Source organism: Lactuca saligna, chromosome 9 (genome assembly GCF_052625555.1).
Source record: "Lactuca saligna cultivar CGN05327 chromosome 9, ASM5262555v1, whole genome shotgun sequence".
Lineage (NCBI taxonomy): Eukaryota > Viridiplantae > Streptophyta > Magnoliopsida > Asterales > Asteraceae > Lactuca > Lactuca saligna.
In genome coordinates, this window is record NC_136425.1 from 180118572 (window position 1) to 180133313 (window position 14742).

Here is a 14742-nt window from a genome sequence, read left to right on the forward strand (position 1 = left end):
CTAGCCCCAATGTGCAAACGGATTAGATCTCCTTGGATTCACGTAAAGTTTGCCACTTTATGTGATGGATGAGTGGTAGGAGACTAGATCTATGTTTTGGAGCAATTGCATGGCCTGGAATGCTTCTGAATGGATTCAGAATGGTGGTACTCGGCGAGTCACATGGGAGTACTCGACGAGTTGGATGAAGATGGCCTGGAACTCGGCGAGTAGGTTGAAGATAGTCGTAGACTCGGCGAGTCTGTTCTTGGACTCGACGAGTCTTGTCGAAGGGTCCCGATATTCTCTGGTTGAGTCGAGAATCGGTGAGTCGAGGGATGACTCGGTGAGTTGTGGGCGAGTGGACTCAGAGTTGTGGGACTCGGCGAGTCTCGGGGTGACTCGGCGAGTTGAGTGGCAGATTGGGGAAGTTCTGAGCATGGGAGCTCGACGAGTCGACGGGTTGACTCGGCGAGCAGGGTCAACCAGGAGGGTTGACTTTGACGGAGGACTTTGACTTGGACCAAGAGTTGACCGTTGACTTTTAAGGCTTAGTCAGCGATGTGGCCTTTGGGCCAAGAGAGGGGTAAAATAGTCTTTTACCCTTAAGAGGGTGCCATGAGAGGGTTGATTCTAGTCTCGAGAGTTATATTCATGAGAGTATTTGCCTTACGTGTTAGGCGGTGGTGGGTTCGAGATTCAAGTGTGGGGATATCTGCTTTCTGTTTGCCAGGTGAGTCTTCTCACTATACTTTACCTTGAGTAGGTAACCAGAGTTATGTGATCAGAGTATTTGTATGCTATATGTACGTGATGTATTGTACTGCATTATTTCTACGTGATTTATGTTGTGCATGTTTTTAGAGTTGGAACCGGAAGGTTCCCAGAGTTAGAACCTGAGGGTTCACAGAGTTTGGGTGCACGGACCCACAGAGTTATAGCCTCGAGTGGCTAATATGTGTTATGTGTGGTATTTTGAGGAACTCACTAAGCTTCGTGCTTACAGTGTTTTGTGTTGTGTTGTTTTTCAGGTTTCTTTCAGTATCACGGGACGGCACCGGCTTGATTGTACACACCAGAGAAAGAATCATGTTTTGGAGGATCCTGGTTTTCTATGCAAGTGAAAAAGGAGTTTTGTTTTTTTGTAATTCGTTTATAAATGAGATTTTAAACAAGTGTTTCTAAGAATTTACGATTATTTTAAATGAAAAAAATTGTTTTGAAATTCACGGTGTTACATTATTTTAATTTATAAAATTTGTAAGAAAATCTTGAGCGTCACTTTTAGAAGTGTTGCAACTCCAAATTTAACCATGGTGTGTTGAGACCATGTAGCTGTCATTATTTTGATTAACATTGAATGTTTACTTATGACACTTAAACTAGATTATGGTTCATTGATCACACAAACATATAATTTATATGTTTGATATAAACATAATACATAATTTGATTGGTATGGTTTTCATGCCAAGCCATCAAAACAAAATTATAAGTGAATCAAAATATATATAGAAAAACACAATTATCATAGAATTTCTAAACTCATCAATAAAAAAATAAAATAAAATAAATAAAAAATATTTTCCTTGAAGACCATAGGAATCTAATGTGTATAAATTATACACACAATTTCCTTCTTGTGAGTATAATATCACACCCTCAAAATGATTTATTGGTGTTCAAGTAATAATAAAAACGACGATCTGATACCACTATTGGATCATGATGCCTTTCTAAACATGAAACATAGCAAGAGAAGCATAACATAATCAACCATCATAATGCAACCATGGATCTATGTTCATAAAAACACAATCAAACCATGATAAGAAAGAAACATTATCTTACAATGCTCATATGAACTTTACAAGAAAAAATATGGGTGAGAAAAACCAAACTACAAACCAAAAAACTGATAATGTGGTTTTTTATTTTGTAAAACCCGAGTATTTACAGTGTGGTGTGGTCTGGTTTTGTATTCTATACCGCATCCAAAAAAAAGCATTGTACCATTCGTTGGAACAACATATCAAAAACTACATTGTATAATCTTTTAAATATTTAAATAATATCTATTACATACTTAAAATCAATAAAATATATTGTTCTTTTTTTTTTTTTAATCTTCAATTACGTTCAACTAAAACAAGCCAAGAAGCGGGATTTCATTTTCAACCCTAAGTCCCTAACAAGATTTAGTTTCAAGACAATACGAAATGTATATGTGGACATGAAAATATTGTTTTAAGTTGTCTGAAATATGTTTTAGCAGTAGTTTACATATTTTTTAGAGTAAATTACACGAATGGTCCCTAACTTATTTTTTTAACTCGAAAGGTCCCTATTGTTTGTTTTTGTAACGCGTTAGGTCTCTATCTTACCTAAAAAGATTATTTTGCCATTGATTTTCTAACTTATTTAAATAAACACACCCCCAACCTCACTCCTCTCATCTTATCTTACCCACCCCACTATTTTTCTCTATTTAAATAATAATCTTTTTAGATAAGGCAAAGAGTTAACGCGTTACAAAAGCAAACAGTAGAGACCAAGCGCGTAACAAAAATCAACAGTAGGAACCTTCCAAGCTAAAAAAATAAATTAAAGACCAAGCGTGCAAATTACCCCAAATAATAGGGACCATTCGTTTAATTTACTCTATTTTCTAGTACTAGTAGTACAAATCCGCCCTACATTTATGTTAAGAATTATTATAAAGGAATAAAAGCTATTGATACAAATATGGAGATGGAAGGGATAGAAGATTTTGATAATGGAAAGTCAAAAGGGATATCTTTAGTTGAAGGTTGTATTTAGAAAGAAGGATATAAGAGAGATGGTATATATTTCAAGGTGAATGGAAAGGTAAAGATTGTGAATTCGTTTTTCAAATGAACTATCAAGATTATGAATAAGGTTGTAATCTGTCATGTAGAACTCTCTCTCTAGAAATCATTGAGAAGCTCTTGCATATTTAATCGTGTTCTTATTTTTCCCTGATATTTCCTAATACACTCCACATTTCTAGTCGTTGCATGCTTACTCTTGGGAATTATCAATCTTGAAATCTCCACAAACATCGTTGTTCATTGTAACATAAAAAAGGAGACCCACTAGAAACACAATTCCTAGGTGAAGATAAACACGTTCTACCTAAAAAACCCATTAAAGAACACACAAAGCAACATGAGACTTGTCTGCAATTGATCATCTTTCTTTGAGTATCATACGTTACAGTATTATAACAAAAGACCAAATAATTATGACAGCAATTGTCTTGTAGTCAAACTCTACGTATTAATACATTAGAGAAAATATAGCATACTCAATCATATAACAGGAGTTTAAGAAATAGCCTCTCTGAGGCATTTTATCAAACGGTTGGCGTACAACAAAGCACATCAAGCCCCACCACATATCTCCTTCAGTTTACTCGCTGCCGCCTGATCGACTGAGTACTGAAACAATTTCCAGAAACCAACGACGTATTTAACATGATGAATGTTGTGAAAAGATCATGGGATATGAACGAAAACTGACCTTATTAAGAACCCAGAGAGAGTGATTGTAAGCGCGAAGGAAGAGTTCGTCGAGAGCCGTGTCATCGTTGGCATCCACCTCTCTATAATTGACGAAGTTTTCTCGGGCGTATTTGGCGTAGTAGGGCCTGGAATCCGCCGGAAGACGTCTCACCAGCCGGAGGACTTCCCCGTAAATTCGTAGGGCTCTCTGCATCTCAGATCCGGCTGCCAGCTGTCGAACAAATGTCGGGTTTTCTTTTCGGGTACATTAGCTTGAATCGAAATTTGGCTGAACTTTGGATTGGGCCTAAACACTAATCCAAGCCCATCGTGGTAAGTTCGTTAATAAATTAAAGACTAGTTATATTTTTCTTGAATCTCAAACATCTTCTAACTTTTGATAAATTTATATTATCAGATGTTATTGGTGCGTTTAGTTGCGGAAAAATGGACCGTTTTTCGCAAAAAAAATTTAAGAAAAATGTGAATTTTGAAAACGCGTTTAGTTTGTCTATTTTTCTAAATTTTTCACGGAAAATAAAAATTTTCCGTTTTCTAAAATTACAAAGAAGTTGAAAATTTTTGGAAAACTGATAATCATTGTTTTCCATATTTTTCTAATTCCAAAATTTTTCTATAAACACACACGCACTCCACCCCATTCACCTCTACCTACCCTCACCTTAACATCCTCCACCCACACACACACACATACATACCCACCCACCCACACACACACACATACATACCCATCCACACACACACCAACCCACCCACACACACATACATACCCACCCACAAACACACACACACACATACACATACATACCTACCCACACACACACACAAACACACACACATACATACCCACCCTCGCACACACATACATACCCACCCATACATACCCACCCATACACACACACCCGCACACACACACCAACCCACACACACACATACATACCCACCCACCCACACACAAACCCACACCTATCCCCACCTCCACCCTCACAGACACACCTACCCACACACACACAAACCTACACCTACCCCCACAATACACACAAACACACACTCGCACCCCCCACCAACCCAACACCACCACTACAATCACCGAACTACCATCACCACCACCACCACCACTAACTTGTCACTAGCACCACCACCACCATTGCCGCCACCATCACCACCACTGACACAATTGCCGCCACCAGCACCATCGCTTGTCATCACAACCACCGCCGCCGACCCGCTACCGTCACCGCCCCCACCCCCACCCACACCCTACCACCGCTACCGTTTTTTAAAAATGAAAACCGATAGAAAAATACACATCTAAACACGTTTTCTAATTTTCTAAAACTGAAAATGAAAAAATGAATAAGTTTAACTAAACGTGTTTTCTAAATTCTTCAATGAAAAATGAAAACGGAAAACGAAAATCAAAAAGGGAAAACAAAAAACGGAAAATGAAAATTGTTTTTCCGTAACTAAACGCAACCTAGAGGTCTTTATGTGATTAATATGCTAACAGTTTAGTAAATTTCAACCATTTTTTTATAGATTTTGGGCGTGTTTAGCCATGATGATATAGTTAGTGAACCCAAAAAAATGGCACCTTTCCAGCAAATAACATTTATAGGTCTTGCACAATAATTACAATCAGATTCAATTATAGTCATTACTATACAGTATTAAGAGGCTAATGATAAGTACAACTAAGTAACACTCTCAAAGTAGGAAGAATCCATAGATACATGTTGATGTATGACAAGTTAACTAATAAGATTTCAGTAGCACGTCATCAAATTAAACTAATAATTGTGTTAAAAAAGGAGACGAGAAAAAGACATGAATAATCATGGAAAAATAATCATCTTTAACTATTAATTATTATATACAAAAAGTGAATGAGACACTTGATATTAGATGCTACAATACCGAAGAACCATGAGAGAAATTGGGCAAAACCCATATCGATTGACCCATCTTCTGTAAGGACAAGCTTACGAACAGCCAAAAACCCTAAGCATGCCCCCAAAAGAACAATGATAGGTAGTAGGAATACTACTACCTATAAAACAAAGTTGCAATTTTTTTTATTAATTTATACAAACAATTTTGTAAAATAATGGGATATGTGATATTAGCTAAGTTAAAATTACATACAAAAGTGGCAATTTCAGCCTTCATGTTAAGCCACCAATATAGTTTCTTAAGGTCTAGATACATCTTGTCTGAACCTGGGTGAACGGAGTATCACGCTTTGTGTGCTTCATTCATGACAACCTCTCTGTAACCACCGAACTTTGGTGTCCAGATCTGGTTCATGAGATATCGGGCTCTATCACCTTTGATTTCTAGGTTCTTTTCCATTCCTATTAAAGATTCACTTGCCATATTCTCGGTTTTTAGGGCCTAAAGTTAAGCCTCTTTGATCTATGTGGACAGGTGTGAATGGATAGTCATGGTTAACAACTTTACTCGACGTCTCGAGTATTCTTTTCTGCTGAGGGCATTTGCCACTACATTTTCTTTACCGGGATGATAACGAATTTCGCATTCGTAATTGTTTAGTAGTTGTACCCAACGTCGTTGTCTCATGTTCAGTTCTTTTTGGTCGAAGATATGTTGAAGACTTTTATGTTCCATGAATATTGTGCATTTCGTGCCATATAAGTAGTGTCTCTAGATCTTAAAGCAAATATTACTGCTCCCAATTCAAGATCGTGCGTTGTATAGTTGATCTCATGTGTCTTAAGCTATCTCGAGGCATAATATGACAATCCAATATTTCAAGTCCATGTAATGACATAAGTCAAGCATTGTAATCTATTTTGAATTAACAAATAAATTAAAAATAGCATCAGAAATGAAATGTTCAAAAGTCTCAATTGGGATACATAAAGTAATAGATATTATAACTACGTTTTCAGAAATATAAATAACACAAAAATCCGAGTTTTAATGAAAAAATTATGACCAATCAAAAATCCGCAGCAAAACCGGTAAAACACTATTAAGCGTAAAACGCGAAATTTCAAGAAAATACTTTTTAGCCTTAAGTACCTAAAAGAATGTCTTAGTCATCATTAAACCGTGAACATACACAAAAAGAACATCCAAATCTGACTTCGTATGAGGAAGTTGGGATTTTTCTAAGTTTCGGAGTAGCGGTAGACAGCTAAAAACTCGAAATAGAGATCGAGCGATAGTTAGCCGACACAACCTAAACAAAAGTTGAAGATCTTGACAATAGTAGTACAACGGTAAAAAGACAGATGAAAACGGATATCGGATGAAGAAGTTGTGGATTTTTAACAGACTTTTCGTGTCCTGGCCTATTAAAAATATATAATTAAAAATAAAGTCAAAATTAGCCGACGATGTCTAAACGAGAGTTGTAGAGTATATTTTTACCTACGCGTGGATATAAAAAACGTCAAATACGGAGCTTATATGCGAAAGTTACGCATTTTAGCATTTCATTTTCGAATCATTTAAAAACTACTATTCATTTATGGAAAATATTGGATTTTCTAGATACAAACACAGTTGCTTTATACAAAAAGGCATAAAATTCTTATACAAAAATTCTTATGAACTCACCAACTTAATTGTTGACACTTTTTCAAAACTACTTGTATTTCTCAAGGATTCAGTAATACAGGTAACAACTGCTTTTGGGAAGGGACGCTAAGGTGTAACGCCCCGATTCTCAGGTATTAATTTAAATAGAAGGTTCTTTGGTTTTAAGTCCTACTCGACGAGTTGGTTGCCCTACTCGTCGAGTAGCAGCGGGGTGGGATCACGTGTTTAGTGACCTACTCGCCGAGTCCAGGGAGGGACTTGACGAGTAGGAGCTGGCAGAGGAAACCCTAAATCTCAGGGTTTTGTAGCCTATTTAAGGAGGCCTAAGCCTCCTTTGGCCTCTTTATAGTCTTTGAGAGCTCAGTGAAACCTTAATTCGTGTGGTACTCTTTTTGGTGTGTTTTAAGCCTTGGAAAGAAGGTTGGCTATGAGGGAATAGCTTGAAGAGCAAAGGAGTTGAAGCAAGGATGGTGTGGGAAACAGAACTTACCTCAGCTAGCATCTTTTGGAGGTATGGGAAATGTCATACGGCGTTATGCTGATTTGGCAGCGCCCATAACGGCGTCATAACGTCGGAACACCGCTCACCTCTCATGTTATTTGGTGTTATGTTAAAAAATGTTATCATGGTCACAGGAAGTAATGTGAGAATCAATCAATCAAAAGTCATTACCTCACTCTCTCTCTCTCTATATATAAATCTCTTTGTTTCTCTTAACATGTTATAACATGTACACACCATTTCCTACATAAATCAAATGGTATTAAAGATGACATGATATATGAGTTGATAAATTTTGGGTATGATAACATGTTTTAACATGTTGCTCACACCCACCAGCTTTATGGAGGGTTGAAAATGGGTTTTTAATTGTTTTGGGAATTGAGACAAAGGAATTGAGTTATTGTCATTACTCAATTCTCTTCTAATATTCAATTCTGATATTACTTGATATGGTCATTAAAATCTAACGTTATTAATTTGATAGATACTTGGTGATGATGATGAAAGCCATTGGTTAATTAACATTCTTAGATATTTACAAGGTCATAGCTTGATATGATTCACTGAAATTTTATAATGATGTTTTAATCGGACATACTTGTACATGAAGCCATTACCATTTGAACTTTAACGGTTTTAATGAATTTTGAGACCATATTCAGTAACATTGATTTTAAAAATGTTTCAAACGTTTAAAACGAACTTTAAATCTTTTAGCCCGTATGATAGATGTTCCAAAAAGATTGAAACAACTCGGTTCAACATTCAACTGAAAGTTTTATTATTTATAGCATGGAATCACCATCACCGATATGTATTTCTTTAGTGAAAAAATACCTTATAAAATAAATGTGGAATTACATGAACCAGTCATCCCACATCTGCCCACAACACGTGTTAACCTTCTCTACCTCCCGACTGGATGCATGCCTCATGATTCCACGTCCCTACATGCATATACTTCCACTATTCCTCTTTTCATGATTCATGAATCATAAAGACAAACAACTACTTGATACTTGATAGGATGGGAGCTCACCAAAAGCCCCAAGTGATACAAATTTACAAATAAAAGAAAAATACTTCGTTATTAATATCCAAATTAAGTATAATAAAAAGACGTTTAATTTCTACGAGATTAAATATGATGATATAATTTTTTTTTTGCACATATATAGAATTAATGTGAAGTTTAACATTTTTTATTAGCAAACTAAAATATACACCACGCATCCAACCCTCTCATATATTAAGGATATATAATAATTTATGAAACAATATTTCCATGATTCCCATCTTTATTATCCTACGACCTAATAAAGAACAATATTAGATCGGACATTTGGGTGGAATGCATAAAACATTTTTGTTTGTAATAAAGTAATGGAACTAAGGATTACAATGGAATTTTTTTTATTTTTTTTTCGTTTTTTTTTTTTTTTTTTTGTACGACAAATAAATAAATATAAAAAGCCACAACGATTAGCAAGTAGCAAATATGTTGGGCAGTGGACAAGTACAATTATAGGTTACATTAAAATGTGTTTAAATTGTGATATGCTCCAATCAACCGAACTACAACAACCAAATGAACTATATTCGAGTGTTGAATATCAACAATTATGCTTGTGGGAAGGGATGTTTTTGTTTTCACTTTCATCGAGAAGTATAATTAAATGATAAGGATAAACCGGAATCTAAACTTTATCATGATATACATAGTTTAAATGTTCGTTAGATGTTTTCTGTATCTTCTCTCATCCTGTTGTAACTTTGTTTCTACTTGATACATGTAATCGTTTTTTTTTTTTTTTTTGGCAAAACAATTGAATATATACCTCGGTATCATAGCATTGATCCCTCCTCACCTAACCCTTTTTTCTCTCATTTGTCGCCAAGGCCTTATGGCTAACGACTGAAGCATCAGAAGAACCTCATGTACCAACTCTATACCCATCCCCAATGCCTAAGATCCTACCAAACATCTCCTTATTGTTTTCTTAAACGAGAACCTCAATCTCACACAATTTAAGTATATGTCATTGGCTACTCAAATCAAGGCTCTTCTAATTAGGTATGATTTCTTCAAAAGGATTGGTGGTACTCTTGAAACCCCGACCAACCACCCCGTGTTGCATACACCACATGGCTTCGCCAAGATAAACTCATATTTGACGCACTAGTTGGCATGCTTAACTTATCTTTAGCTACACACAAGTACACACTAGTCTATGGTGTTGGTTTTTGAAAACTGGGTGGTATCGGTTTTCATATTTCTCATCACTAAATGTAATAAAGTAGTTCATATAATTGTTTCCATGACATTTTACTGAAAACTAGTCATCATTGCAAATCAGGCTTTACACATTAACATCAGTTTTACATAAAAAAAATGACAAGTAGTGCAACGGCCGAAAACGGTGGCCAAATGTCCTCTTTTATAACAAATTTTGTTACTTCATATCTATATTAACCTTGAGTCGGTTATTAAGCGGGACATAAGGTGTCTTATATTGAAATTTGTAACATGAAACAAAACATGACAAGTTGTGTCAAGATAAAAAATGATGGCCAAATATCATCTTTTATAATGGTTTTTTTATGTTATATGTATATTTACCTTTTGATATTAAGTGAGAAGTAAAGGCATAATAAATAAATATAAATGTGGAAGATTCATTTTAAGAGATTATGTAACATCCTGAAATTCAAGTACATCTATTTAACCCTTCTTCTTTACCAAGTTGTCAAGTTTAGCCCTTGAGTGGAAAATGTTGCAAGTGAGTACGTTGGGCGTACTGAAGAGTACGCTGCATGTAATCATGCGCTTATAGTGGATGCGGACTTAATTAGGTACGTTGGGGGTACCAAAATTACATTGGGCGTAATTGGCTTAGATGCAAAACCCTAAATGAGACTTGAGGACTATAAAAGGAATGATAAGGCCCTTACCCCAACCACCATATTACAGTGAGTGAAACCCTAAGAGAGCAAAAACACGGGTTAAGCTTTTGTGTGTGTTCTTAAGCTTGAAAGTTCCATTTTGTAGTGGTGAAGGAGAAGAGGAGGCCATTGTGGGAGCTAGAAGTTGGAGGACAAGCTTAGATCCGAGTTCTACAGAGGTTGGAGCTTCATTTGGAGGTAAAAAGCTCAAAGCTTTCCTTGCCATTGTTGATTTATGCTTTATGGACCCAATTTTAGGGTTTTTGGTTCCAAGGTGGAGACTTTATGAGCAAAGGGTCTCCATAGGCTTCGAGCTGCCCTATTCCAGTGTAATATGTGTTGTAGGTTCATAAAAATCCAATCTTGGACATGAATATTAAGTCATGCATGAGATATAGGCTTAATGAGGAAAGTGGAAAGGTGTTTAGAGTGATTGGAGAACTTTACAGCCATGCAAAGGATTAAAGGTTTCAACTTTATAGATGAAGTGTCCTTAGAATAGTCAGATCTGGAATTTGAGCTTATGTCTTAACCGTTTAAGACCAAAAATCAATAAGAGCATGAAACTGAGACTTACGTTGCGCGTAAATCTCAGAACCCGCCGCGTAAAGGTTTGAGACCCCGATTCTGGATCGTCGGAGTACGCCCCGCATACAAGAGCTGGTATGCACTGCGTACTGCCCTCTATTGACTTTCGTTGACTTTCAGGGTGTGGTCAACAATTGGACATTTGGACCATTAAAGGGGTAAAATGGTCTTTTCCCCCTTCCGAGAGATTATAGAAAGGGTCTAGTCTAGCTTTTGAGAATCATGGTTAATTAGAGGTAAATTACTCTATATGATTAGACGGAGGCTAGATCAGTATTTCGAGTTTGAGACTTTCCTAGATTTCTCGAGGTGAGTCTTCTCTCTATACTTTACCAAGAGTGGTAATTAGAGTTATGTGACAGAGTATCTTGTATGCTATTTATATGATGTAATGCATTGCATTATTTCTATGTGATTTGTGCTATGTATGATTCAGAGTTTACAGAGTTAGGACCGGAAGGTCCACAGAGTTGGGACCAGAGGGTCCATAGAGTTATGGGACTGGAGGGTCCCACAGAGACACATTGACCATAGGGTCATACAGGGTTACAGCCTCGAGTGGCTAATATGTGTTGTATGTGGTATTTTGGGGAACTCACTAAGCATTTATGCTTACAATGTTATGTGTTATGTGTTTCAGTTACTAGCGAGGATCGCGGGAAGGCGTAGGCAGGATCCTTACACACTGACAGAGGATTGTATTTTGTGATCTTGGGGTATGTTTTATTATGATGACATCTGTTGAACATGATATTTGAGAATATTAAATGAGTTTTATGTTGTTTTAAAAATGAAAATTTGTTTAAATTTTTCATGTCGTTACAAGTTGGTATCAGAGCCTTGGTTTGAGGGATTCAAATGCACTTTCGGGCATGTCTGAACTGAAACTGAGGATTTGAGAAAGTTTTTCATAAAAAGGAACAATTTTACTAAAGAGTAAAAGACTTTGAGAAAAGCAGAAAGGAGCAGTGTGTATGATCAGCCAGCGTCCAAACGGTGATTTCCCAAAATAAACTTACATTATGTGCTATGAGATATTATGCGATATGCTATGCACGCTAGAGTAGGCTAGGTATTCATATCTAGTACTAGAGTGGCCTGATTTGCGATGCCTTAGCCTAGGAGATTACTGCTACTACGAGATACTTCGAGAACGAGTAGGTAGCAGTGAGGAGCTTATGAGTGGCCTACTGGAGAGTAGCCTGTGCGGCAAGATATAAAGTACTTGTGATCTGGGATCCTAGGAGGAGGACTTGGGGTGAATGTTAATGCGTTGCGAAAGGTAGTATAGGGCCTGTACTACTGGAAACACCGGATCAGTGAGCAATCCAAGTAAGAATCCTTAGGGTACTAAGGAACAAGTAGGGTTGAGTGATCGATTGCGAGGATACTCGAGCGGGTCTCTGATTTTTTTTTGTGTGTTGTGTTTCAGAGACATCATGGTGAGTGCACGCCACACTCCAGAGAGCAGCAGTATCAATGATGAGGAGATTCGCAGGATGATTCATGAGGAGGTGGTTGCGGCCATCTGAGCTGAGATACCGTAGATGTTTGGGTCTATCAAGACCACACTGATTGAGAACTTTGATGAGCGGTATGCTGCTCTTACTGATGTTGTTATTGTTGCAGCTACCGCAGCCGTCACCGCTGCCAGGCCGCAAGGGGGTGACTCGTTGCTGTACCAAGAGTTCAGCAACACGAAGCCAGTAGAGTTTGATGGGACTCGGGATATGATAGCTGCGATGAGATGGATCTCTGGCATTGACGGGTGCTTCTACACATGTTCATGTCCGGAGCATCTGAGGGTACGGTTTGCGCTGAACCAGCTTCGCTTGGGAGCGAAGGACTGGTGGAAGTTCGTGACGGCAGATTTCACTTATGCAGAGCTTATTGTGGTGACCTGGGAGAGGTTCACTGCTCTGTTTCGTGATGAGTATGCTCCCCCGGTGGAAAGGGAACGGTTGGACCAGGAGTTCTTGACCCTTAAGCAGGGTACTAAGTCTGTTACTACGATTACCAGGATGTTTCACGAGAGGGCGATGTTTTACCCTGAGCATGTGTCTTCTGAGCAGACACGCATGAGCCGATATCTGAGCATAATGAGGAGGGACATTCGCAAGTTCGTGGCGAACTCGACGTACCGGACATTTTCCAAGCTCTAGGCGAATGCTCGAAAGAGGGACACCGAGCTCGAGACTTAGGCTAGGGAGGAGGCGGAGTTTCAGGGGAGGGATTAGCAACCGACTCAGTCCCAGCCAGCAGCTAAGCGGGCAAAGCCCACCGATTCGAGACCAGGGAACCAGAGGGGCCGCACTTGTGGTAAATGCGGCAACAATCATGAGGGAATTTTTCGAGGAAGGCCTTGCTACAAATGTGGCAAGGAGGGGCACATGGCTAAGGATTGCCCCAAGGGATTTGCAGTTTGCTTTCACTACAACCAGACTGACCACCAGAAGGCCAAGTGTCCACAACTACGGGGTTCGGCACAGGGAGCACCACAAGGATCTGCCCCTGCTGCCGTACGAGCTACCGAGATTCGGCCAGCGAAGGCCGAGGCACCGAAGGCTCGCGGGAGAGCCTTCCAGTTGACAGCGGAGGAAGTTCGTGCAACGCCCTACGTCGTGGATGGCATGTATTCTTTTATTTTTGATTTCTGAGTTTGAGATTTTGTGCTTATATTGTGGTGTGCTCAGGTACTTTTCTTGTGAATTCTGTACATGCTTTGGTGTTATTTGACTCGGGCGCGAGTCGATCTTTCGTGTCATTAGCGTTTAGTCAACACATCAGTATCCAACGAGAGGCGTTGAGTCGACCTCTGCGAGTTTCTATAGGTGAAGAGGGAGTGGTATATGCTACTGATGTGATTCGAGGATGTATACTCGAGATCTTCGGTGTTGAGTTTCCGATAGATCTAGTCCGGATCGCGTTGGGGGACGTTTGTGTCATTGTGGGCATGGATTGGTTGAGCCGATTTGGAGCTGTTATAGACCGCGAGTGTCATCTGGTGAGGATACCAGACCTTAGTGGGGGAGTACTTACGGTGTATGGAAAGGGTACCCGATCCGGGTCATCTTTTTGTTCGGCTACCAGAGCAAGACAGAATTTACAGCAGGGTTGTAAAGGATTCGTAGCCTATGTGATGGACACACGAGTGGCCGCAGAGAGGCCGAGCTCGGTCGATGATGTACCGATAATGCGTGAGTTCCCATATGTTTTCCCTGAGGAGTTGTCGGGAGTGCAACTCGAGAGGCAGGTGGAGTTCCGCATTGATTTGGTTCCGGGGCAGTGCCTATCACCAAGGCGCCCTATCGCCTTGCGACACCAGAGATGCAGGAATTATCTTCACAGCTTCAGGAGCTGTTGGGGAAAGGATTTATCAGGAAGAGTAACTCATCATGGGGAGCGTCGATCCTTTTTTCAAGAAAAAGGATGGTTCACATCGGATGTGCATTGATTACCGGGAGTTAAATAAGTTGACGGTCAAGAACCATTATCCATTACTGAGGATCGACGACCTGTTCGATCAGTTGCAGGGAGCATCTTGGTTCTCCAAGATTAACTTGAGGTCTGGATATCATCATAGGAGAGTGCGCGATGAGGATATCCAGAAGATGG

At 38.8% G+C, this 14742-nt stretch overlaps 1 protein-coding gene and 1 long non-coding RNA gene across 2 annotated transcripts; one reads left to right on the forward strand and one right to left on the reverse strand.

Annotated features, from left to right (window-relative positions):
• Nucleotides 1–3175: 3175 nt before the first annotated feature.
• LOC145017111 (complex 1 protein, LYR family protein) lies at nucleotides 3176–3761 on the reverse strand. The gene is made up of 2 exons (XM_078975191.1): nucleotides 3523–3761; nucleotides 3176–3440 (listed from the first exon to the last, which is right to left on the reverse strand). The coding sequence occupies exons 1-2, from the start codon at nucleotides 3715–3717 to the stop codon at nucleotides 3384–3386; spliced, it is 252 nt and encodes an 83-aa protein (XP_078831317.1). The 5' UTR covers nucleotides 3718–3761; the 3' UTR covers nucleotides 3176–3383.
• Nucleotides 3750–7771, forward strand: LOC145017112 (uncharacterized). The gene is made up of 3 exons (XR_013666376.1): nucleotides 3750–3836; nucleotides 7171–7222; nucleotides 7499–7771. It is a non-coding gene; the product is annotated as an uncharacterized LOC145017112 (long non-coding RNA).
• Nucleotides 7772–14742: the final 6971 nt, after the last annotated feature.

Bases quoted from the DNA above. Each gene is read 5' to 3' on its own strand.
- LOC145017111 (XM_078975191.1), bottom strand. From the start codon at position 3,717: ATGCAGAGAGCCCTACGAATTTACGGGGAAGTCCTCCGGCTGGTGAGA. The intron at 3,441-3,522 runs GTCAGTTTTCGT...AAATTGTTTCAG, and splicing joins CTCTCTGGGTTCTTAATAAG to TACTCAGTCGATCAGGCGGC.